Source organism: Anabrus simplex, chromosome 14 (assembly GCF_040414725.1).
Source record: "Anabrus simplex isolate iqAnaSimp1 chromosome 14, ASM4041472v1, whole genome shotgun sequence".
Taxonomy (NCBI): Eukaryota; Metazoa; Arthropoda; class Insecta; order Orthoptera; family Tettigoniidae; genus Anabrus; species Anabrus simplex.
In genome coordinates, this window is record NC_090278.1 from 92,126,971 (window position 1) to 92,154,436 (window position 27,466).

Below are 27,466 nucleotides of genomic sequence, written 5' to 3' on the forward strand. Positions count from 1 at the left end.
AGGCCTTCGGTCTGAGCAGTGGTCGCTTGGTAGGCCAAGGCCCTTGGTTAGTTAGTTTAGTTACAATCAATCAGACACCATTGATCTGTATTTATGAATGTCGTCAAGGTGGGAGATTCCATATCATTTGCAGTGGAACCTTGATATATCGAATCACATCGGGAGCGAAATTTTATTTCGAGTTATCGAAATTTCGAGAGATAGAGAATACCGTTTTTGAGCATGTATAGCACATAATTGAATCATATGTATTTACGGACCTATACCGAATACATTATTTTTAACAGTACTTAAGAATATACAAACAAACTCTATTTTACGGCATCACTTTAATTATAACACTTATTATAGTAACTTTTTAGAAGACAGGATACAATAGTGAAACAAGAAACATACCTCCGTTAACACCTTAAAAATCCGCTAGTCTCTCCTGTTTGTTACTGTTAACCTTTCCTCCCTTCACGTTGAAACTTCTCGTCAGTATCACGCAGCAGAAATTCGTAAATAGAGCTTGTCATCCACGACTTCGGGTGTTACTTTCGTTCGTGACCGGTAATTAATTCGCACCCGAGAAGCAGCGATCACTACAAGTTCAAGTTTTTCGTTTCCTGTCATATTAGCTCTCAGCATCACGGTAACCCTTTCTTGTTAAGTGTTCTCACAAACCACAAATGCCATATTGCACATTTAATGTTGCTCAAAATTCTACTTACATAGTATTTTGTGCTTCGAGGGAAGAAATTTTTGCTTCGAGAAATCGAGAAATTCGTGTAACCGAAGAATAGGACAAGCGCCCGGGCAATTTAAGTTACTTCGAGATACTGAATGTTCGAGTAATGGAGGTTCGAGATATCGCGGTTCAACTCTGTATACCTAGTTCTCGGAAATTTATCAAGTTTCTCCCTTGATAAATGATTCAAATTCGTAATTCAACTTCCAATAAACGAAAAAAACGGGAATATTCTGAAAGAGGAATAACATTGCTTACAGGCAGATGTCTCATTATTAGTAGAGTTGATGTTTGCATTCGCTGTAAAATACCATTCAAAATGTGAACATAAAAAGACATTCATACAGATTTAAATTGTTTAAGAAATACTGTAGTAATGGACGTTAGCTTCCCTGCCGACTGTATTTCTGTCGCCTGCATGTCACGCTATCACATCAGTGGCGGAGCTTTCTTCTTCTTTCTCCAAGGGCTTCGATTCCTTCATTTAATGTTATGTTAGCACCACGTTCATCAGCTAAGCTTTTTTCCTCATCTGTTTCTTTTTCGTCAACTCGTCAAGGACCTTCACCATGCTTTTCCGGAGGCCATACGCCGTTATTATTATTATTATTATTATTATTATTATTATTATTATCATCATCATCATCATCATCATCATCATCATCATCATCATCATCATCGGATCGACCTTCAGCTGTCTTGTCTGGGCTTTGATCTTTGCCCAGTGCTCCTTCATTCGCTGCCGGTGGTTATCTTTCCTTTCCTCTGTCCACGTCCTTCCCGTCTTCAACTTCGACCTTTCTGCTGCTCTTTTAGTTTCCTCCCGAGTGGGTTGCGTTCTTGTTCGTGTACATCTTTAACCCGTAGAGAGCCAGACAACGATATATCGTTGTTTCGTATATACGCGTAAAGTACCAACCACGATATATCGTTGTTTGGATAGCGCGCAATTCTATACGAGTTAGTACAACTTGGACCGTCAGATTACAACATCCTATGTGTCGAGTCCATAGAGAAATGTCATTAGATTTTAACTACGCCGCCAGATAGTGCGTAAATTCATTCGCTATCATGCATTGAATTTCTAAAATGCGTGTTCATCTATGACGTATGATCTCCATGCCGCGTGAGTAAAATGGCGACTAGCGGGAGCAGTTATTTTGCTAACGATGACGAATTGGCTGTATATCTTAATAATTTTTAGTGAAGAAGAGGATGATGAAGACTCTGATGAGGAATTCATTCCTCCAACAAGTGAGGAAGGGGGAAGTGAAAGTGTTATTGGGAGTGATAACGGCGAGTTTTCTGTAAACACCCAACCACGTGCTCATTGTCCGAGTGTAAACATTGAAAGTGGTAATGACCGTCTGAGTGACAGTACTGATGATGATGACAGCTGTAACAATATCCAGCAGCAACAATTTCCTGTTTTCTGTGAAATTCAATTAGGTCAAGATGAAAAATACCAACTCTAACCTGATTATTATGATACTCCTGGCCCGAGACACGCCCCTTCGTCAGACGCAAACCTATAGCGTATTTTTATTTTATTTTTCACGGCTCAGTTATTGAATCTTATAACTACAGAGACAGGCAGATATGAGAAATCATGTCTTGTCACCATATGTCAGAGCACAGCAGTGGCGCCCGGTTACATTGACTGAAATGAAGGCTTTCATTGCTGTTTTGTTGGAAATGGGTATAACTATTTTCTTATTGGGTCAAAAACTCCCGTTATATTCCATGGTTTGGAAATATGTTCTCCAGAAACAGATTCCAATTGATCTTGAGAATCTTTCATCTTATGAACAATGATAATTTATCACCATCTGGTCACCCTAACTACAACCCATGTGTCAGGTTCGATCCCATTGTTGAACATGCCAATTGTATATCACGATACCATTGTACATAACTCTTAAACTACTGAAGATAAAAATGTAAAACTTTACATGTTTATTAATCTAAAATAGGACATTTCAAAGAAGTCATCAATATTTACCGTTGAGTAGAATTTTCTGTCTTTTTTTCTGTTTGGTTTCTAATTTTTAAATTTTTGTGTTTTAAAATTGTTTGGAAAATATTTTTTTTCAAAATACCCGAGTGCATTTTAGTGTTTTAATTTAGTTCAGCAGTAAGAGTGTATTCTTGTTAACATTCAATAAAAATTTCAAGTCGTAGTTATAATATTTGTGAACTATATAGTCCAGAGAGTGAGAACCAGCAAAATTCTCTAAATCTGTCTGGCACTCTTGGCATACTGTGAGCAACCGGGCCTGGCACTAAGAGGGTTAAAAGTGGTTCCCATCACCTTGAACCAAGTTGTTGTTATTGTTCTTCTTTTGCTTCAACCTATGGGGTACGTTGAATCAGTCATTTCTCAGTGTATTATTTCTTTCTTAGTGGCCAGTATTTCTTCATTCTTTCTGATTTTCGTTTCCTCCCATCCTCCAAGATTTGTCTTGTTATTATTATTATTATTATTATTATTATTATTATTATTATTATTATTATTATTATTATTATTATTATCGTTCCGTTGTTAAAAATACGAACGTGGCGGATAAAAAGTGGAATGTCGGATAATCAAAGGTCGGTTAAGCGGGTCTCTAATAATAATAAGAAGAAGAAGAAGAAGATTATGGTCTCAGCTACTGTGTGCGCGTATTATGATTTGATGTCATGTAGGCTGTCGTCTTGTCACTTTCTTAGTTCCGTTTAATTCTATCACTTGTTAGAGAAACGTATCACTGTCGGAGGCGTAATGAATATGTATTATACAGGCCCGTCTGAAGGTAGCAAAATTCGGCCCCTTTCAAGAAATTGTATATAACTTATCAAGTTTCATTTACGAAAAATGTGAAAGAAATGGCAACAGAATAGTTTGGTCTAAAATTTTTGTATGAATTTTCGTTATTTCTTTAAAAATAACTTGGCGTAGGTATTTGTGAGAGGGCGTGCCACTCGTGATACGAAAGACACATGTCTTAGACTCAACACAATAACAATAATTTGCAGGCAGATGCAGCCATCCGACAATTAATCTACATACTCGCTGTAAAAACAACCCTTTTCGGCCCATTGTACGCGATGGCACCTTTCCCGTGCTGTGTGCCATTCGGGGAATGTTCATCCATTCATAATCGATTTTGGCCAGCTATGGACCACGTAAATAACTCTTCACCGCGCCAGTATCCCTTCAATCTCTTGCTTACAGCTTCTTTCTTTTCAGCCGTCCAATGTTGTTTCTTCTTGGGCGCTGTATCTGGCTTAGTGGTATCTCGAGCTGACATCGGTTGTCTATCTCAACAACTTCCAGTAACTCGGGGAAAGTTATTTATCCATGTATTTATTTTTTCAGGGCAAAGTTTGCGTGCCCCTTAAGCCCCGGGCCCTACCGTTACGCCACTGCTGTCGGGCGATCCGTGGCTAAGTGTAGCGTGTAAACATGGAATGTGTCCCAAGATATCCTTTTCATGCCAATATAACACGCCGTGGAGTGGCGAATGGTCTCTTTTCCGCCTTTGAAAATTCGATTTCGTCTTGCCGGGTTCGAACCCATGATCTTGGCGTCCCGAGGCCGGCACTCTACCACAGAGGGAGGTACTAGGACAGATTATCACAGATTGTAACTGTGTTATATATGTATGTATGTATGTATGTATGTATGTATGTTGAATAGTCAGCCCGAAGGGTGGTCGGATCCTCCTCAATAGCTCCGCCATCAGCTCTCATAGGAAAAAGTGTACAAGGGAAATGAGGTGTGAGGTAGTTTCCTGTTGCTTTCCTCACGGAGCCAGAAGTTCCTATCACATCTCTACCAAACCCACCAACCGACCCTATGAGCGACATTTTCACACCATTCATATCAGTGACTGCCTACATAAGGAATGGCATTACTATAGCATCGCTCATACCTCTTGCGTCTGAGACAAGTCAGTGTTCTAACCCATACCAGAGGACAGAGTGCACTATAAACATGGTGGCATGATGGAAGGGAGATATGTTATGTTGATATGGCGTGGAATAACAGTAGTTGACGAATACGCTTGAGTGGACTGGAAGTAGGAAAGAAGATAAATTTGGAATTGAAAGACGAGAAATTGGGGCAAATATTCGTTTGTAGGAATTAGGTATTGAAATAATTTACCAAGGGAGATGTTCGATAAATGTCCAACTTCTTCGACATCATTTAAGAAAAGATTAAGTAAGCAGTTGATACGAAACCTGCCACCTGGGCGACAGACCTAAATGCGATTCTGTGGTGATTGACTGAGATATAATTTAATTTTTTTGTACTGCCTTATTTAGTGACTGTTTATTTTTTAATTCAATTGTAGTATCTCATTTATAGTGAATCTCATCGGAAAGGTTAGCGCTTTTACGCTCCAGAGGAGTGTGTAGTTATCCTCCATTGAAGGCGAGTTCTGCTGCATTGGCAGTTTCCATTGTCTCTATTCCTCGGTCATGGCTACGTGTGTGTGTGTGATCGCTAGTCATCTCAGGAAGGAAGCATTGCAACATCACACTGCTAGATGTGCTTTGTGATTAGCTGGAACTGTTACACTCGCTTTCCTCTTAAAATGGGCTCTATCAACTTCCATTTAACAGTATTAATGTTTTAAACGTTATGATGGTTGAATATATGTTGTACCCATCTCGATTTTCTTCGGGTGATACAATGCTCAAAAAAAGGTTTAGCATATTCTGGTTTAAAGGTTGTTTTCTGTTTGTAAGTTCGTAATTAGTTTTGAAGGGTACATACAAAGAAAAACAACATGCAGCCAGCAATAGAAACGCAACAAAAGCACAAAATGTGTAACCTTAATTTTCTTAGAGTGATACAGTGCTCAAAAATAGTTTTGCATATTCTGGTTTAATTTGTTAAAATTTTGTTTTGTGTATGTACATACATATGCCTTTGCTCGCAGGACCTAGTGTTTACAGTGCACTATGTCTTCTGGTATGGGCTAGAGCAATTTTGTTACTTTCATTGATCTGTCTCTGTCTTATCTTTGGCTTTGACAATATGAAAGTGACTGAGGTATGAGCGACGCTAGTAATGCCAATCCTTATGCAGCCAGTCCCTGCTATGAATGGTGTGAAAATGTTGCTCATAGGGTCAGTTGGTGTATGCATTTCAGTGGGCTTGGCAGACTGATATGTAATAGCAACTTCTGGCTCGGTGAGGAAAGCAACGGGAAACTACCTCACTCCTCATTTCCCTAGTACGCCTCTTCAGTGATGCCTAGGCCATCTATGACAGCTGATGGGCGGAGCTGTTGAAGATCCCACCAGCGGAATCGCTGACGGACTGAACATACATACATGTACATACATAATACATTACGAAGGGTACATACAAAGAAAAACAACATAATAGTTAGCAATAGAAACGCAGCGAAAACACAAAATTGGGATTTTGAAAACAAATTTATCGTTTATTGTGTGGGAGATCAGTACTGTTTATAGCCACCTCGGGTCCTGGGATATGCTTGAATACGACGGGGCATACTCAGCACCAAAAATCCAACTTGTTTGGGGGCAGATTATCCCACTATTGGATAACAGCTTAATTCAGTTGCTGGATGCTAGCAGGAGGATTTGGACGGTGGGCATGTGTTCACTTCAGTTCACTACCATGCATGTTCAACAGAGTTAATGTCCGCAGAATATATCGGCCAAACCATTCGCTGTATGCCATGCGTCTGAAGGAACTCTAGCTCGATGGGCACGAGCATTATCATACACTAGTGCAAATCTCTCGCCCACACTGGTAGCAAAACCTGTAACTACAAGTTAGAGTATGTTCAGTCAAATCAGTCATCAATGATCTGCATTTAGGGCGGTCGCCCAGGTGGCAGATTCCCTATCTATTTTTTACCATGTATGTTAACAATGTATGTTATCTCTGTACACTAAACTTGACATGTTACCTCAGAGCATGATGGAACCTACTTGCTGCTGATGGCTGTCCAGGATGAAGGGCTCGTTCCATCTCTCCCTGGATCATCTCTAGACTGCAATGCTCTTGTTGTATGGGTAGAAGCGTAGGGTGACCTCACCGTTGCTGATGCCATGGGCAGTGAGTTGTTGTCCACCTCACACGAGCTGCTCTGTGGTGTGATTTAAGAGGAACTTTTGGCACAGGCCGCCGCCATCCTGCAGCCTATTTCGCACTGTCTGATATGACCAGGGAAGGGATTTTTAGACAGTAATAGATTAGAATGCAAACGATTTAACCAAGGCGCAGGTGTATCCTAGCCCGCACGACGGTTCTGCAGACAGATTGGCATAAATATTAGCAATCTGAACTATTAGAACTCCTGAAATGTATGCTACTCGTCTATCTTAACTGGAGAGCGGCTTTTCCGACCCCCACACTATTAGAGCACTCGAGGTCTAGGGAGTCTTTTCTTTTCACGCCCTTCGTGGGCCTTGTCTTTCTTTGGCCGATACCTTCATTTTCGAAGTGTCGTATCCCTTCCCTCTGATCAATGTTACATAGTTGTGCTTCCTCTTAAGACAATAATCACCACCACCATCTCAGCTTGGAGGGGGCGTGGGTTGGCGACCACGGGACCGTTAGCTGAATCCTGGCATTGCTTCCACTTACTTTTCCCAGGCTCCTAAATTTCATCTATCGTATCCGACCTCTGTTGGTCAACTATTGTTCTTTTCCGACCTCGACGGTATTAGGTTGCGAGGCGTAGGGAGTCTTTAATTTTCATGCCCTTCGTGGCCCTTTCTTCCTTTGGCCGATACCTTCATTGTTTAAAGTGGAGGATCCCTTCTATTTTTTTCTCTCTGATTAGTGTTATATAGACGATCGTTGGCCAGTTGTACTTCCTCTTAAAAACATTCTCACCACCACCACCACCACTGTCTATACACCGCCGACCTTATAAGTGATGTTCTTCAACTGACCTACATGACAAATGCCTCCTATTGGACGAATATCGAATCTGATGTGGGTTTACCGTCAGTGTCTCAGACATTGGCGTGGTGTCTACTGTAAATCAGTGACTTATACCGTGTGAAATCGTAATATGCAAAACTTCTTTGAGCACTGTACTATTAATTTAACTGAGAACATTTTCTGTATTAATCTGCCTGAAATTACTGATGACATGTATCCAGAATACCAGTAACCTCCGAGTTGTGGACTAAAGGGAATACAATAGGAATATAAAAAAGAAATTCGTGATTTACGACGCATTGAGTAACATTGGTGTCGCTGAGTTATAAAGAAGATCCTGAAAGAGACGAATGTATGTCCGTTCCTTGTTCCGTTGATTTATGGGGTCGCGTATAAAGTGACATGTATCTTTAACGACCGGATGCCCTTTCTGTCGTCAACGGCATTAGGCGAGTTAACGATATGAAATGAAGATAGGAAGGGAGAGGGTGAAACCCGGTGCCGACACGTAGTCTCCCTCTGTCGAATAGCACCAAGAGGTCTGCTCAAGGCTTAACGTCTCCATCCGACGGACGAATCACCATCCACAGCGTCATATCCCCTCGCCCATATGAACACTGCAGAGAGGTTTGGAATTTTGACACGCAATCTAGCGATTCATTCTGATGGTGAGATTTTTCGACCAACAGGACTTGAACGGTGTCAGACCATATAGACTTAACGTCTTAACGATCATGGCCAGCAGGCGAATTGTGACAGAGAGAGACGAACGTGAGGAGCACATCACATCAGTGGAGTTTGCGTGAATGGATGCGTCTCAACCTGCGGAAATGATTCATACAAGATCTCCTACTTTTTACGGATTAAAAAAAAAGGATTCTTCGGTGGGAGAATGTATTCCTCTGCACGGGAATAATAATAATAATAATAATAATAATAATAATAATAATAATAATAATGGGAAGTTACATCAGACCAACCACAACAAAAACAGTACAGACCAAAGTGGTCGGAAGAACGTAAACGAGCCTTCTCCGAAATAATGAAAGCCTATTGGAGCAACAAGAAGAACCCACAGAAGAATTGATTGAGTTTTTTTTTCTATTTGCTATTTGTTTTACGTCGCACCGACACAGATATGTCTTATGGCGACGATGGGATAGGAAAGGCCTAGGAATTGGAAGGAAGCAGCCGTGGCCTTAATTAAGGTACAGCCCCGGCATTTGCCTGGTGTGAAAATGGGAAACCACGGAAAACCATCTTCAGGGCTGCCGACAGTGGGGCTCGAACCCACTATCTCCCGATTACTGGATACTGGCCGCACTTAAGCGACTGCAGCTATCGAGTTCGGTGATTGAGTTATTTGCTTAACATCTTCCAATATTGGGAGAATTCGCTCATAATAATAATAATAATAATAATAATAATAATAATGATAATAATAATAATAATAATAATAATAATAATCGTATGGCCTCAGCTACCGTGTGCAGACATTTCAATTTGACGCCATCTGGCTGTCTGCTTGTCAATTTCGACGTTCCGTTTTACTCTAGGTCCCCACTAGATGTCAGACCGAGTAAACCGAAACTCTCTTGGGCGTCTATGGCTGAGATTTAATGAATTTTGTCGGGTAAACACCAAATGTGTCACCAGAGATCTTTTACATGCCGACATCGTACGACATGGAGTGTCAAATGGACTTTTTTCCGCCCTTCAAAAATCCGACTACCTCTGCCGGGTTTGAACCCGCTATCTTGGGATCCGGAGGCCGACACTCTACCGCTATTGTTAACGTCATCCGCTCTCAACTTCCACTACTTGCGTCGTGTTGGTATTTGAGCTGTTTTAGACTAATGCCGACACACTAGGTCTATCCATTAATTTTAGCCTTCGTATCAATCGTTACAACGACATCATATGCAGAGCCTTTGCTTTCCTTTCCATTTTTGTGAGTTTTATTTATTTTTAAACCATTTAACTTCGCTGGTAATGTTTTACATTTATTTTTCCCGATGGTGTCCAATTCAGCCATAGATATCCTGCTCACTATTACAGACCTCCCTCAGTTTTGATAGCGAATCCAAAGAGTATAATTAGTTACACTTACGATTTTTTTTTTAAATAGCAATGATCTCTTTGAGCTTTAAATTTCTATTTTGTCCTCTGTTGAAATTAATCGAGATTGTGCCAAAGTAAAGCACTACTTACAGTACGCGAACCTTTTTTCGGTCCCTGAACTCCATAGTGCTGAATGGAAACTTGGGATCAAGAAAAGGTTCGCGAACTGTATGTTCCCTAAAAGCAAAGCAAAGTCATCTCCGTACAGGCCATGATGGCCCTGGGAGTGGTGGAAGGTAAAGGCTTCCGCTATTTGTAACCTCGGCACTTGATAGGGTAGAGTGGTTAGCTCTACGCCCGGTCGCCTTTGCGCCCAGGAATTAACCTGGTACTCATTTTTGATGTAGGCTGAGTGAACCTCAGGGCCATATGCACCTCCGGAAGTGGAAATCGCATTTCTTAAATTTTACGACTTCCTGACGGGGAACTATATGTTCCCTAGAAATCATTAACTCGTTGTGGTGCATTTCCACTGTGCCGCTATTCAAAAGCAAGTCCAAAGACTATCACTATCACGTACAAGATAGTCGGAATTCATCATTTGATTCGTCAGTTAAGGAACCGTATTTTCTCCTGTTGCCTTGTTAGGATTCTAAATAACTTGGGTAGAGGGTTCATTTCATTCTAACCGTAAACGTAGTTAGCGGGACGTAACACCAATAACATTATCATTTCATTCGATAATGTCTTTGCCGGAATTTTATATTAAAAATTTGTAAACGAATTAATTTGAACAATTACTTATGATAACAAAAACAAAGCGAAACCGCTAATGAGAACCTGAAACGGAAACTCAGTTTTTAGACATTGTAACCTAACTTGCAAAGAACAAATACTGTATCGTATAGAGTGATGTGTTTCGTTCAGCAAACGAATATCTTGCGAGTTATTGAATAGAAAACTGAACGCACACTACTACCGTATTCTACCATTCAAATTGCACGCATGCAACTTAATTGAATTAATTATATTTGACATAAGTAAATTTCAAACTTCGAACATTATCTGGTAACGAATTTTGTTAATTTGTTTTTAATTCATCCATCCACATTAAAAATAAAATATATTGGCAGGTAAAAGTGGGCATACCAACGTCAGAAAAACCTTAGCGCCAGATTCGTATTTCCAGGCGGCATGATGATCTGGCGTCCGGAATTTTTTTAGCCCTGATTATTTTTTTACATCCTTATGCCCAACTGAGGAGCATGCTTGAACTTATTTAGCTGATGATTTTGTCTTCTTTTCTTCCCAAAATCTCTTCATCCTCTCACTGAAATTCTTCTTACGTTCTTCTGTCCAGGTTTTACTAGTTTTAGCTTTTGGTTCCGCGAAACAATGGTTATTAATCAGTGTTCTGAAAGTAAATCGGTTCTTCATAGTTTCATGGTTGATTTTGATTTCCTGAAGATCTGATTCTATTTCGTTTATCCAGTTCTTGACTTGCAATGTCAGGGCAAATTTTAGAATTATTATTATTATTATTATTATTATTATTATTATTATTATTATTATTATTATTATTATCTGGCCCCATGGCTAAGTGGTTAGCATGCTGGCCTTTGGTCCAAAGGTTCTAGGGTTCGATACCTGGCCGGGTCGGGAATTTGGTTAATTCCGATGACTCGGAGGCTGAGTGCGTGTGCCCCATTCAACATTAGAATTCATCATAGATCGGGCCCCTTCCTCACAGACGTGCAGGTCACCTCCTGTTTGGCATACAACTCAAAAGACCTGCACCAGGCCTCTCCAGAGGCCACACGCCATTTATTATTATTATTATTATTATTATTATTATTATTATTGATAAATATAATCTACACCCACTGGCCTCAAACATTAAGAAATTAGGAATGTAATCTTAACGAGCAACTTGCATAGATGTATTACGGTATTTGTTTCAGTTGGGTAAACGGTCATGCTGGAACTGTTGGACGGAGATATCAAGATCGTCAGATCAATGGGATATAGATTTCAGATTCTCGACGTGTCTCGTATCTCGTTTAAGAAGATATTTAGAAGTGAGATGGAGGAGATTTGGATCTCTGAATGGACAAATAGGCCGAAGGGACGTGTTACGCGGGAGTTGTTCTTTCCAACCGTTTATCCTCGTTTAACCTCAAAATTCTACGAACCCACTTCTATGCGTGCACAGTTCATTACTGGACATGACAAATTTAGAAGTTATTTCAACGGTGTAAAATGCCATTACCAGATGTATACCTTACCTCTGATTCCACTCCTTTACTCATATCATTTATATATTTAAAAAAAACATAAAGTTCCAATAATAGTGCCTTGAGGTATTCTCCTCTTAATTATTACAGGGTCAGATAAAGCTTTGCCTACTCTAATTCTCTGAGATCTATTTTCTAGAAATATAGCAACCAATTCAGTCACTCTTTTGTCTAGTCCAACTGCACTCATTTTTGCTAGTAGTCTCCCATGATCCACCCTATCAAATGCTTTAGACAGGTCAATCGCGATACAGTCCATTTGACCTCCTGAATACAAGATATCTGCTATATCTTGCTGGAATCCTACAAGTTGAGCTTCAGTGGAATAACCTTTCCTAAAACCGAATTGCCTTCTATCGAACCAGTTATTAATTTCACAAACATGTCTAATATAATCAGAAAGAATGCCTTCCCAAAGCTTACATACAATGCACGTCAAACTTACTGGCCTGTAATTTTCAGCTTTATGTCTATCACCCTTCTCTTTATACACGGGCTACTATAGCAACTCTCCATTCATCCGGTATAGCTCCTTTGACCAAACAATAATCAAATATGGCACTATATCCCAACCCATTGTCTTTAGTATATCCCCAGAAATCTTATCAATTCCAGCTGCTTTTCTAATTTTCAACTTTTGTATCTTATTGTAAATGTCTTTGTTATTATATGTAAATTTTAATACTTCTTTAGCATTAGTCTCCTCCTCTATCTCGACATTATCCTTGTAACCAACAATCTTTACATACTGCTGACTGAATACTTCTGCCTTTTGAAGATCCTCACATACACACTCCCCTTGTTCATTAATTATTCCTGGAATGTCCTTCTTGGAACATGTTTCTGCCTTAAAATACCTGTACATACCCTTCCATTTTTCATATGCTGTGAGTCAGTATTTCTCCCACAAAATTATCACGTAGCCTTAAACTGGTCATCGCCGTTATTTAGAATGTTGCTGTGACCTATGTCAAACACACACATGTATGGATTAGCTGTATTTGATATTTGAACTGTTTACAATATGAAATATCCTTACTGTGGTTGTAGTAAGATGCAGAATCACAAGGATGTTGCCAAAGTTTTATTTACCTTAGAGGGATATTTAGTTGGTAATATTAACTTCCGTTTTCATCCATAATAACTTAATGGGTATTCGTAACACATCCAAAGTTTCGTCACATAGTACATAGGCATTCTTTAATTCTTTAGTAAATTCTCTTAGCTTGTCATCATTTAAGGTTTCAATATCAACCACAGAACTATGTGAAGTGACCAAATCCCATCCCCATAGGGAAGACTAATTGAACGTTACTTGCACTAGTTTTGGTTTCATTGTGTTAGAAACTAATATATGGTACTATGTCTTATTTCCAGGAGAAGCCAAGAACCTTCAGTGTCGTAGTCATGGTTCTGTGGGACAACGTGACGTGTACTGTACCCTGTCCTTGGACCAGGAGGAGATCTTCCGTACCACCACCATCGAGCGAACCCTCAAGTGAGTTGATGCTTGTCTGTTTCATAACATTGATTACGAAATGATTACAGCAGCGGTGGCCAACCCATAATACACAGCATGCCACATTACCGCACCTCCAGTCATTAATATTGTGTGTTTATAATTATCTCCATAGGATTAAAATAGAATAGTTTGTAAGAAGAGAAAATTAATTTTGTATTTAAATCAAAACCAGTACTAATTAATGACTCCTATATATTTAATGAAAAGAAAATTTGCATCATAAATGAAGTGATGGGGAATTCTGGGAGTCAAATTGGGGCACGCAATCCACGAGGCTGTTATCGCAAATAAGCTTCATTGTGTATTGTTTATAAGTAGGAAAAAAATAGAAAACTTATTAGCAACTACAGTAAAAAAAAATTGTATCCTCATTCCGAGGTGGTGCAGCTCTTTTCAGGCACAGGTGAGCTGCATGTACCATTTCAACCACATACCAGCCATTCTTAAATTTCTGGCAGTACCGGGAATCGATCCCGGGCTCCTGAGGACGGCAGCAACTACAATACAACAAACAGAGTGTAACAATAAGGTATCGGCTAACTTTCGGGAAACGCAGAAGAAGAAAATATGTTTTCTTTCATGTATTAATGCTAATACTCTTTTTTTTCATGTATTAATGCTAATGGAGGGTGTGGGAACAATGGCAGGAGGGTACTCAGAATGAGGAAATAAAAGGCTGAGTTAGGAATGAACTCGATGGATGAAGCCGTACGTATAAACTGGCTTCAGTGGTGGAGTCGTGTGAGGCGAATGGAGGAGAATAGAGGAGAATAGAGGAGAATAATGGACTCTGTTATGATGGGTAAGAGAAGTAGAGGGAAACCGAGACACCGATGGTTAGACTCAGTTTCTAACGATTTAAAGATATGAGGTATACAACTAAACAAGGCCACAAAACTAGTTAGAAATAGAGGATTGAGGCAATGATTAGTAAATTCACAGAGACTTGCAGACTGAACACTGAAAGGCGTAACAGTCTATAATGAAGATTTATGCTTGTATGAAATTTTTGTTTGAGAAAGTAGGAATTTCATTGCAGAAAATCATTAAAGTCAACACACGTCTGTGTGTGAAGTTTAGTTTGGTTATCAGTATAGACTTCAGTGTAGGCAACAAGATTTTATTCTTTTCAGGGGCTCCACATGTTGTTAATTAGTGAAACACTCTTTCTATCAGAGGATTATTACCTTGGAAACAGGGAATATATTTCACAATACCGACCATACTCTGGTATCTCGCTTATTTGATTTCAGATACACAAATATGGTTATAGACAAATAAATCAGTCCGTCATTTGTCAGCAGATACTGTAGAATCATTCCTCACAGTAACACAAAAAACAACAACCAGGAAATCAGAAACGTTGTAAAGATTCAAGCGGCTTTGATTGTTTAAGTGTTATTCACTGATTGCTCCTAAATATTTCTTTGGAAGGTGGGAAAATTTAAACTGAATTTTGCAAAAGCTGGACTTTTAAGCTGTTTCATGAGACAGCAGGACATTTGTACAGAGAAAGAGGGATTGTCTCGCTAAGAACGGCACATCTGGTCACTTAAATCATAAATAAACATGTAAGAAGTAATATATTTCAGATATCTACAAGTTAAATAACATATTTCACACAGTTATGAGAGAGCCTGCATGGCTCAGGTGGCAGCATGCCAGCCTCTCACTGCTGGGTTCCCTGGTTCAAATCCCAGTCACTCCATGTGTGATTTGTGGTGGACAAAGCGGAAGGCGAGGCAGGGTTTTCTCTGGGGGCTCTGGTTTTCCCTGTCATCTCTCATTCCAGCAACGCTCTCCGGTATAATTTCATTTCACCTACAATCATTAATAATTGACCCAGAGAAGAGCATCAGGCTTCAGCAGCCGGCACATTTCCTATCCTCGTACGAGATGTGGACTTCATTCATACAATTCCTGACCCGGTTGAATGACTGGAAACAGACTTGTGGATTTTCATTTTTCATTTTCAACACTGTCCTGAAAGGAAACAAGTGTTGTTCTTAACTCCCTCCGTGGATCAGTGTTAGAATGTTGGTCTGAAGATCGCAGGTTCAAGCCTGGCAGCGGTTGTCGGATTTTTGAAAGGGTAGAAAAACAGTCTATTAGACACTCCATGTCATACGATCTAGGGATTTAATAGATCTCTCTTGACACAGTTGGCTTACTTGACAAAATTAATAAAACTCAGCCATAGTTAATCCAAGAGAGATTCGATTTACTCTGAGACCAAGTAGAACAAAACAGAACATTGAAATTGAAATGCAGGCAGCCTACTCTATGTCAGTTTTAAAATACTTCTGCACACAGCTGAGGTCATACAATTATTATTATTATTATTATTATTATTATTATTATTATTATTATTATTATTATCATGGAAGTTTTTAGTGTGTAACAGTTTTTTAAGATGGTGATCAGTGAGTGTTGATCGATACTTGATTCTCATCATGTTCATAACAGAAAAAGATTTTCCACATATGTATATTGAGCCAGACATACAGCAGTATCTTAGGGCCTTATCTCTCAGTGTTGGAAACTGACGGAAAGAAGACAATTGATCCAATACAAAAGACAGTCTCTTGTCCTTGGCACAGAACGTTTCCTGATGAATAATGCAGTGATATTTGAAAATGTTTAGCTTCAAATAACCTTCCAGTAGAAAACTATGATGGTGGCAGCACGTGTGAAATGCACTGTGTTTCGATAAGTAGAATTTCAAAATATATTATTACATTGGGTTGACTTCTTGTGATTTATGGTTCTTGTTCTTCAAAGGACTTGAAAATAACTGATATTGTACATCTGGTAACACAATTTTTTAATTGCGTAAAAATGCTACCACTTAAGTTATCAGTATTGTGTGTTCCCTTCATTATTAACGTATTCTTAATAACCTGCATTCCTGCCTACCAGTAACAAAAGGAAAACTACACTATCACTTGATCGTTGTCAATTTAGTTATAGAGACTCTTAAATGTTAATAGATATTAGGGTTCAAGGATGAAGTTAAAGTGCGAAAATATTATGTTCTTGCCCATTTACCAAAGATGTAGAACATTGAGTAGTTCTCTCTACGAGAAGGTTTTCAACCTTTGAGACCCTTTCTTTAAATATGTCTGTTATAAACGTAATTGATTTTACTTTTTCTGCTCCAGCTGGATTGGGGCGTTAATGGCACCTTTGCATCTTCCTCCATCTAACCACCCTCGCTGCTCCCTTAACTGTGTTCCAATCCAGGTCCCTTCCTGATTGAGTCGAACTACCTTAATGTAGGTCTCCCAGCCTCCACCACCTGCTTCAGTATCCTTCACTTCTGACTCATTCAAACTATCTCAGGTTATTTCTCTCCGTTCTGTCTGAAAGCTATTTATTTACCAATGTAAGTGGTCCGTTATTGGACATTGGACATTGGTGGGTGTGCTATTTACCAACTGATGAGCCCAACCTAGCACACAGGGGCGAAGCACTGGCAACCAGGAATGAGTTAGCTGGAAAATTTATAATGTCCAATAACGTCCACTTACATTGGTATTATAAATTTACTCATTCGGAACAAATATTTCAGGTTCCCTATGGGAATCAACATCTATATCATCTATATCAGCTATTTATTTCTCTATCCTACTTTTCTTTTTAAAATGTCATCCCCATGGCCTGGATTTTACTCTCCCATCTTTTAGTTATTGTACACGTCACATATCAGTCCATCATCATCATCATCATCATCATCATCATCATCAATGTCCCACTCGAGTTGCCCGGGTGTGGTTAACAAGCCTCCTCCACTCTTTTCTGTCCTTCCACTTTTCCTGCTCCATTACTTCCACCACATCCATTCCACCTTCTCTAATGTCCTTCCAAATCTGATCTATCCACCTTCTTCTTGGTCTTCCAACTGTTCTCTTTCTCTTAACTTCTCTTTCTAAATCCCTTCTTGCTACCCATTTCAATCCCATTCTTTTTACATGTCCAAACCATCTCAGTCTTGCTTTCTGTACGTTCTGTACTTATACATCTGTACATCTTATACTGTACATCACCTCTTCACACTTCCTACTTCCAGATCAAGTTTGTCCCTATATTGTCTAAAACTGCAGAGCATTTTTAGGTGAAATTTGCCCTTACACTAGTGGTGATGAATAAGCACAATTCTCGACACATATTTTGTGAATATGCTGGTAGAAGAGGAACTTTTTTTTTGCTAGTAGCTTTATGTCGCACCGACACAGATAGGTCTTATGGCGACGATGGGATAGGAATGGCCTAGGAGTTGGAAGGAAGCAGCCATGGCCTTAATTAAGGTACATTTGCCTGGTGTGAAAATGGGAAACCCCGGAAAACCATCTTCAGGGCTGCCAACAGTGCGATTCGAACCCACTATCTCCTGGATGCAAGTTCACAGCCGCGCGCCTCTAACCGCACGGCCAACTCGCCCAGTAGAGGAGGAACAAGAGTGTCCAATCTTTTTCCTCATATAACAAACTGGACCTGATTGTGGTAGTTTATTAATTATTTTTGGAGTTTAGCACACCCTATTCCACTCATCAGAAATAGGAGTGTCTAATGTCATCACTAAACCCTGGATTTTTAGACTAAAAATACATAAAATTTGTTTTTTAGCCCACCTTTCCTTCCTTAGGATTTCAAGCCTGTGTTTCTTGTAACTTCTCTCCACTGAAAACATTACCCAGTGGAAAAATGATCTTGTTAAGTATGAGTGCTGTTCTCAAACCCTCAGCTACTTGATGGTACATTGCTCCACACTGTAGAGCTTTACTTCAGTTTGGTGAAATACTTTTAAGTCATTTTTTACGTATTTCATAGCATTTCCCCAGAAATTTAAGGGCATTTTATTGTTGATATTTGGTGATTTTTTTTTTTTAGGTCATAAACATCTGCCCCCTAGTCATTACATAGTATCATCATCAACTAATGATATCAAGATTGTGCTGGAAATTCCCCATTGAGGCAAGGACATAGAGTTTTTATCAATGAAGTTTGTATTGATTGTCTCCTTTCTTCCTGTGGGAGTAGTTTCCTCATTAGCTCTTAGCCTGAGGCTGAAGCTGCCAACAGACTCATTGAGAAAGATCAGCTACATTGCTCAATGGATCACAGTGGAGAAAGTCCCTCTTCTTCTTGATGGTCTGTAAAAACAAGTGAATTACTTCCTAATTCATGGGTTGCCATTCAGGATAAATAAAGCATACCACATAAGAAAAGATCTTGAAATAAACTTCATGAATTATGGAAAGGAACATTAAAAGGAACACATCTTCTATGTATATAAAATGGTCATTCTCTCTGTACTTTTATAATATTAACTTGATACATTTGGTTTCAACACTTGACAGGACAAATAATAGCCTACATTGGGTTCAGTTTAATTTCTATTAACCTATTACTGCACTATGGGAACATGGATTGGTGGATTTTTAATGGAATGTGGTATTTTAAGTTTACTGTAGGAAAATGGCAAGCTAGATCTTAGTTGTTAACAAAAATTCACCAGGAAAGGGGACTTAAACATAAAACTCAATGTATTTCTTTTAAGGTCGATTTTGCAGGAAAATTCCTCATGACAAAATTTATTTTGAGTAGCAATTACAAATTTCTTTGTTCTATACCTTTTACTGATAAATGAAAAATAAGGAAAATATCAGTTTATGGAGAGTAGCCATGCATCATCCTGGCGTTGTTTAATCTGTCTGTAGTCTGCTTTTTTAATACTAACCTGATACTTGGTTTTTATACCGGAAAGGAAGAGCAAATATGTTGGTAGATGGTCCGCCTAGTCAACACTATTTATTATTTACCTTTCACCTTAACATCTAGTACATGTTTCGAGAATATTTATGCATTCTCTTCCTCACCTAGTGGATTAAAATTCAGTATTCAATAAGACCTGATAAAATGGTGGGGCCCCCATTAAAAATTCAAAACTATGACCATTACAATGTAACATTTAAAAAATTTGGATGGTAAAAAACTGGAATTAAAATCCCATCTTGTCATGTACAAATAAAAACACAATATAGTAATGTCTGATTAAATATTGAGTACAGTGTCTTCTGGTGATGAGAGTTCACAGTATCCTTGATCTTGCAATGCTATCTTGCGAAGTTCAAATAAAGTTGAGTTAAGAATAAATGAAATTGAAACTTGAAGTCTTGCCGATATCCGCTGTTAATAGGTGTTAAAATAATGTCTATATGAATTAAAATATTGAACACAGCGTCGTTTGTTTTACGTCGCACCGACTCAGATAGGTCTTATGGCGACGATGGGATAGGAAAGACCTAGAAATGGGAAGGAAGCGGCCGTGGCCTTGATTAAGGTACATACAGCGCTAGCATTTGCCTGGTGTGAAAGTGGAAAACCATCTTTCGAGTCACCGACAGTGGGATCTGAAGCCACTATCTCCCGGATGCAAGCTCACAGCTGCGCGCCCCTAACCGCACATCCAACTTGCCCGGTTTTAAATAGTTTTGTCCTCTTTTTTAAATCTGTTTGCATCTGGTCATCCTAACCATTTACAAGCTGAGTGATTGTGACAGCAACTAGTAATAGTATAAAGACTTGACAGATCGGTGTGGGGAGAGGGAAGAATAGAAACAAAACACTAAAGGACAGTCTTCACATTTTCAAACACAATGGATGTAGAAGAACTGGGGTTGATGAGGAGAATGATGGTGGTGATTATTACTTGGCAACCATCCTTTATATAACACTAATCAGAGAGGAAAAAAATGGAAGGGATTCTGACACCTCGAGAAATAAAGATACCGGACAAAGAAAGACGAGGGCCATGAAGGGAGCGAAAATTAAAGACCCCCTTGGACTCGAATGCTCTAATACCATTGGGGTTGAAAAAGAACAAGAGATGACCAAGGGAGGTCGGATAGGATAGATGAAAGTGAGGAGCCTGGCACGAATAAGTGGAAGCAATGCCAGGTCCCTGTGGTTGCCAACACATTCTTTCAAATTAAAAGCCCCCAGGGCTCCTTTTACTCACCTTTTTTGACAGGCAGGGGGGGATACCCTGGGTGTTATTCTACCGCCCCTAACCACAGGGAGATTGATGAGGAGAAAGTTTGTCTGTTTGAAGATAGAGTATGAAGATGTGGAGATTATCCTTGTCCTTTTCCTGTTATGTTTATTATTGTCTCCTTTTTCTGCTGCCCCCTTTTCCTTCACTACCCTATTGTGGTTTTCCTACTACGCATTCCTTCCCATGTTCCTGTCTTATTATGTATGACTTTATTTGTCTCTTGTGTGATCCTTTTCATTACTTTTAATAATCTGTTGGGTTCCTTTTCTCTTTTTCTGTTTATCCTTTGGTTCTATATTTTAACACCTGTATTCATCTTTATCTTTGTTTCTTGTTTTTTCCTGTGTACTTACCTGCTTTCTTCTTATCCTGCACTTATCCCATATGAAGACTGAAGATCTGTCAGTGAGTGTTGATGTCCGCCGGGAAGCAGAAACGAGCTTGTCAGGAATCGTGGGTTTCATAATTAGAAAGCCCATCTATTTCAAGAAGAAATTGTGCGAAGACGTGGAGATTGTCCTTGTCTCTTTTCCCCTGCTCTCTCTTCCAATGCTAATCTGATATTGTGTTTATCCTGTTGTGTGATTCCTATTCATTTTTATTTGTGTGTCTGTATATGTATTGTATTTCCAGCAGATCTTGATTTCAGTTCTCATGTGAACCAAGGATACAATATGACCAGTAGAATTCAGTGGAGTATAATCGTGTTTCAGCCCGTTCTTTGGCGAGGAGTTCCAGTTCGAGGTGCCCCGCCGGTTCCGCTACCTGTCCGTGTACGTTTACGACCGCGACCGTCACTTGAAACAGGACAAGGTGTTGGGTAAGGTGGCCATAAAGAGGGAGGACCTGCACTCGTACCACAACAAAGACCACTGGCTGTCTATCCGGCCCGTCGACGCTGACAGCGAAGTGCAGGTCAGTTATCATCACCATATTATTGTCTCATTTAAAGGAACTCGGCACGCATTTCTTTGAGTTTAGTTTTGTTTGTTTGTTTGCACAGACATTAAAAAGGTTGTGCGTCCCATAAGATTATTAAAAACTCTTAATTCTAATTAATGAGAAACCTTAATGTAGCTTTATTAATATTTGTTTATTTGGTGAATCAGACATTTTTAAGCCAAGTAGATTATTCATGAATGGTATCCATAGTAGATTGTTATTTTATTTTATTAGCTTCCTGAAAATTATCAAGGCTGCCACATACACAAAGCATAACAAGTACACAAAATATGGTTATACAATTGCTGATAAAAGGTAGGAAAACAATAGAAGAAAAAACAAAATGGCGTATGGTTTTTAGTGCCAGGAGAGTCTGAGGACATGTTTGGCTCGCCAGTGCAGGTCTCTTGGTGACCTGCGCATTGTTATGCGGATGAAATGACGACGCATACATCCAGCCCTTGTAGCAGCGGAATTAACCAATGCTGGTTAAAATTCCTGACCCTGCCGGGAATCAAACCTGGGACCCCTGAGACCGAAGGCCAGCGTGCTAACAATTTGGTCATGGAGCCGGACATAGTAGAAGAGAATAAGGACAATAACACATTGTTATGTAGCTTATAAATGATTTCGTAAAATCGCGTCAGATGCCGAGATTGATGCCTTTTCATTAAAAATGTTTTCACTGTTATCGGAAGAAGTACAGCAACTATGATGTGAAAATGAGCGTTTTCAAGACAAAGGTGACGTCGGTATAAGAGGATTGAATATTAAGTCAGGAATAGAAATTGAAACAGGTGGATCATTTGAAGTACTTGGGATGTGTATTCTTCCAGGATGATAGTACAGTAAGGTGTGTTCACAGTTATGATAAACAACATTCTATAAGTACATAATCAGTTCTCGGAGAAAACTATGTTTACATTGGACTGTTTCCAGACTGTTTTTGCTCTGTGGGAGTGACAGCTGGGTGTTCTCAAGATATCTTATTCGTAAGCTGTAAGTAACAAACGTGAAGGTACTGAGGATGATTGCTGAAACAAACAGATGGGAATAAAGGCAGGAGGGTTCTCAGAATGGCAAGGTAAAGGCTTCGGTGGTGGGGTCATAGAGGTGAATGGTTACCTAAGAGAATTGAGGGTTCAGGAATAAGAGAAGTGGAGGGAAACCAAGTTGATGATGGTTCAACTCTGTTTTTAAACATAAGAGGTGTGCAAATAAACAAGGCCATACAGCTAGTTACAAATAGAGGCTCTTAATTAATTCACAGAGGCTTTCAGACTGAACACTGACATGCATAACAGTCTATAATGAAGATGTGCATGTGTTATTTATCTATCTGTTGATTACATTGTATTTCTTCTCTTCTTTTCAGGGAAAGGCTCACATCGAAGTTAAGTTAGAGCCCATCGTTAAGGGCAACAACGACAACGAATTACCCAACACCCGATTGTCCGTAAGGTACACATCACACTCTGTAACTTTCTCCATCATTTGGTGTATATTTGAGAGACAAATGTGTGTATATATACTGATTTATATTTTTCAGACTTATAGAATGTAGTGATCTTACCATTAAGAACGGAAGCTGCGATCCCTACGCTGCAGTCACGGTCATCTACTCGAACAGTCGAACGGAGTCGAAAAGAACAAAAGTTAAAAAGAAGACTGTATCCCCTCATTTTGATGAACTTCTCACTTTTGAGGTATAAATTTTATGATAACTAAAGAGCAAAATGTTATTTTTGTTTGAATATCGGATGTGTAGCAAGTTGTTGAACTATGGATTTGATTTCACAAGTAGGGTAGTTTAATGTTGGATCATTTCTGAGGTTTGCTTCATGATAGAAGCTAATAGAGAACCACAAGGTGGAGTGAATAAAGCACCTAATGTGGAACAGTTTTGCAGAAACCACAAAAGTAGTTGGTGGGACGTAAAGCCGGTAGCATTCTTCCGTACCATGCTTGCAATTGATTCTCTGCTCTTATACAGCTCCTTTCTCGATCTGTGCACCCCCCACCCCCCACCCCCATCTATCTCCCAAGATCTTTCTTTCCTACTGAGATGTTCCTGACTGTCTGAATAACTTTTGAAACATATAAATCTGCATTTAACTTGAAAAATCTGAATATCTGCATTTAAAATGGAAATTATGAAAATTAACATTCATTAAATAAAATACACACTCGTCGAACCTTGTACTCACACTTACTTGTTACCTGCTTACTTACAGATACGTTATTTGAAGGGCGCCAGCTGTCACTCAGTACAGCAATAATAGAATGAGACTCTTGACTATCTCTAGGGTGTGGGGTAATAAGCTTACTTTTGACAACATACCATATAAGTTCTGGGAAAAGGAGATTGGCGTTCGGTTTCCCCATTAATTTTGAGGTTAAGATATTTTACTGTCAATGAAATGAAACTATGAATTCGTTTGATAGAACAATATATATTCTTTAAAAAATATATCAAAAATAGTGAGTCTTGTTGCGATAAAACAGATGAGAATATGAAATTATGACATTGCAACTGAAAGAAACTAGGCATGAATTTGAATTCTTCTTGACCGGACATTTAACAATTTATACGAAATATTTCCCTCACTGATTCACTTGACTGTACCTTTAACACTTTGAGTGTAATTACGACGTAATCCATTGCTCTGATGTTTACTGTAGATGTGTCACGCCTAACGTGGTGATACATCCTTGAGACTGCTTCTTCTCCATATCATCTGACTTCTTTGTAAGTCAATATGGTATGACCTCTTGGCAGGTCCAGGGTTGCCCTCTCTGACTCCTTGGTAAGCCTTGCGTCCGCGTCTTCCACTAAGTGACGGACCAACCATTTGGTCTCACTCTCTCAATGACCAATAATGGCTCACTGAGTCTTCACCATCTCTCGTTCACACTTGTTGGCTGACCAACTAAGGCCTCTTGATCTAATAGACTACTTCACTGTACTGCATCCGTATAAGTAATGACTGACGCTACAATATGCATCCACCTTAAATAGACGTTGGTTGACACAACTACGTAATCTCCAGAAATAACAATGACATACTCCCACCTACGCGACAGATATTACATACAGTGGTGAAATAGCCCTGCGGCGACTAACTCACTGAGCGCATATCTAAATAAATACGATGACATAGCCATGGAGTGGCGATGACTTGGCAGAATCTCCACTGGTATAGCAATATAACAACGTCACTTCCAATCTCTGATATATACAACAATTCTCACTGTACAGGTGTTTAATGATAATCTACACATACGTATATATGCATACATCTAAGTGCAATCTTGCAAGCAACAGGCAATTGCAAAATTGAATAAAACGGATAATTACAATAATAGTAACAATATCACAGATAAAATAATAATAATAATACTGACATAATAATAATAATAATAATAATAATAATAATACAGATAAAATCATACAATAATAAAAATACAGATATCATCTTGTAACGGGATTTGAACCGTTACACTACTTCTCCAACAATATACAAGCTCTTTTGCCCAACATCATAGTCTCCACTGCACACAATGCGACCTTCTTAATGGTCATTGTGTAGTGTCACAATGTGGTATTCCTTGACTGATTCTTCTTCCCATAAATTTTCTTGGCCATGTATGATTCTTTCTGTAGTAGTTATGCTCTGCCTACTGTACTCTTATTGTTATGTAATTTACATGTTATGTTCTCTGCCAGATATCAAAAGGTATTGACTCTCTCTACCACTTATCCTTCTATCTTCCAGTCAATTTCTGCAGTCCGTACCTTGGTCTTGTTATACGCTTTATTCAGGGCAACCTTCACCACAATGCCGGCCAGATTTGCCAAACTCTTCCTTCTCCTGCAGCAATGCTATATTGTCTGCGAAGGCCGGACAGTCCTCTGTGGTGTGATACTTGATCTTTTACCCTTTCTGAACACCATTGATCCCCATGGTTTTGTTCAACTGTCTCCTTTGTTTTACCACTTCCTTCAAAACCAGGTTAAGCAGTATTTGGAAGATCAAAAGTTCTCATCCTCTTTGTATTTCTGCTGTAACCACCTCTAGGTGAATGATACCTGTGTACATACATATCCTGTATCAAATTCTTTTATCCTCTGAGTTACCAATTATCATATAATGGATGTCTGTATTGTAAAAGAGGCCGGGTTGAGGCGCTGGCCTTCTGACCCCAACTTGGCAGATTTGATCCTGGCTCAGTCCGGTGTTCAAATACGTCAGCCTCGTGTCTGTAGATTTACTGGCGTATAAAAGAACTCCTGCGGGACTAAATTCCGGCACCTCAGCGTCTCTGAAAACCGTAAAAGTAGTTGGTGGAACGTATAGCAAATAACATTATTATTATATCGTGGATTGTTTTTTCTTTCTTGTGTTGTCTTGCCAACTGTGCTGCTACTATTTGTCATGAGACTGATGACTTGAGGATTAATGCTCTTTAATTTCAATTGTCTAAAATAAGCACCCTCCTGAAACAATAATAAATTTTGTATTGTTGATTTTACAACTACTTTTACAGTTTTCAGAAATGTCAAGGTGCCAGAATTTTTACTTGCAGGAGTTCTTTCAAGTGCCAGTGAATCTACCAACATATGGCTAGCATATTTGAGATGCTTTAAATAACACCAAACTAAGCCAGGATCGAACCCACCAACTTGAGCCTCTCAGCCCAGCTGCCATGTGAAAGAACTCCCTACGAGTTCTCTGATCTGACACTTTCCACGCATGTCATTGGTCTCGATGTTTTAATAAAATGTGTTGTATCATTGCAGCTACCAAATTCGCGGACTCTGAGCGGCCAGAACCACGACCGGGATACATACAACATCGAGCGTGACATCGAGTTCAGCGAGTTGAACGTCACACTATGGCACGACACGCCTGGCATGTCCGATAAGGTGTTCCTGGGAGAAGTACGGATACCTCTTAGGGGACAATTCACCTCTAGTAATGCGTGGTTAGTATCAGCATGACGTCAGTAGTGAGAAGCTATACGGACCCTGGTAATGAGATGTGAATTAAATTGTGGCCCTGCTATACTAGTACCAAGGTCAGGTTTTTCGCAGGCAAACTATTGTTTTTGTTTATCTTCACAGCTGTAGTAGTGTATTGTTCCCATAATGCCTAAGAAAATTCAACCATTGTGGGAAGACTGCCCTTTTTTGATAATCCAAGATAATTGGGCCGGGGGGGGGGGGGGGGAAGGTAGCTTGGATTTGGAATAACTTGGACTACACGGAGCAATACAGAAAATCATGAAACATTATAAAAATTGGCAACGATTGAAGCTAAGGTCCTGTATTGTCATTTCTTACAGTGTTGTAGCATGGATTAAGGTTATTTTTTGAAACAAGTGAATGTTGCATTATCTCTGTGCAGCAGTGTCACGCCATCGCTTGAAGAACAGGGTGTTGGTTAGAGTTGCCTCTGGTTGTTTTTCTACGTAGCATAGTACCGCCTCCAACGCAGCGAGACCCTCTCTATGAGACATACTTGGTGCCGTCTGTACTAAAATATCTTCTTCGCTATCTTCAACATTTCATTGATTGATGTGTTTGCAAGTTCATACTGTTAATCACTCTTCACCCATTCCATGACTTTGATTTCACTAGCAGCTTTACATCCGGGTATCTGTGAGATTAGATCTGACAAGTTTGGTATGTCATCATCATTGCTACGTAGCACTTCCTAAAATCTTCTTCCATAATTTTGTACTTCATGATTATCTGTTTTAGAAGATGATGTTTTCCTCACGTTCTGTTGCTTCCAGGAGTGAATTAGCAGGCTGTGATTATACTTCTTCCTTTTTTTTTTTTTTAAAGACATTCCAAAACGCTCTGATCCATAGGTTATATCAAATTTAGTGTCTTAGAGAGTAAAAATAAAGCACGAATCCATCACATTCCTGTTCA

General features: G+C 39.3%; 1 protein-coding gene across 2 annotated transcripts in view; it reads left to right on the plus strand.

Moving 5' to 3' along the window:
* Window positions 1–27,466, plus strand: part of RasGAP1 (Ras GTPase activating protein 1) — a 159,987-nt gene that overhangs the window by 81,799 nt on the left and 50,722 nt on the right. For both annotated transcript variants that reach the window (XM_067158273.2, XM_067158274.2), the window contains exons 2-6: window positions 13,382–13,502; window positions 21,297–21,498; window positions 22,901–22,986; window positions 23,075–23,231; window positions 26,327–26,511. In XM_067158273.2, the coding sequence (XP_067014374.2) occupies window positions 13,382–13,502; window positions 21,297–21,498; window positions 22,901–22,986; window positions 23,075–23,231; window positions 26,327–26,511 (751 nt within the window). The remainder of the gene's footprint in view (window positions 1–13,381; window positions 13,503–21,296; window positions 21,499–22,900; window positions 22,987–23,074; window positions 23,232–26,326; window positions 26,512–27,466) is intronic.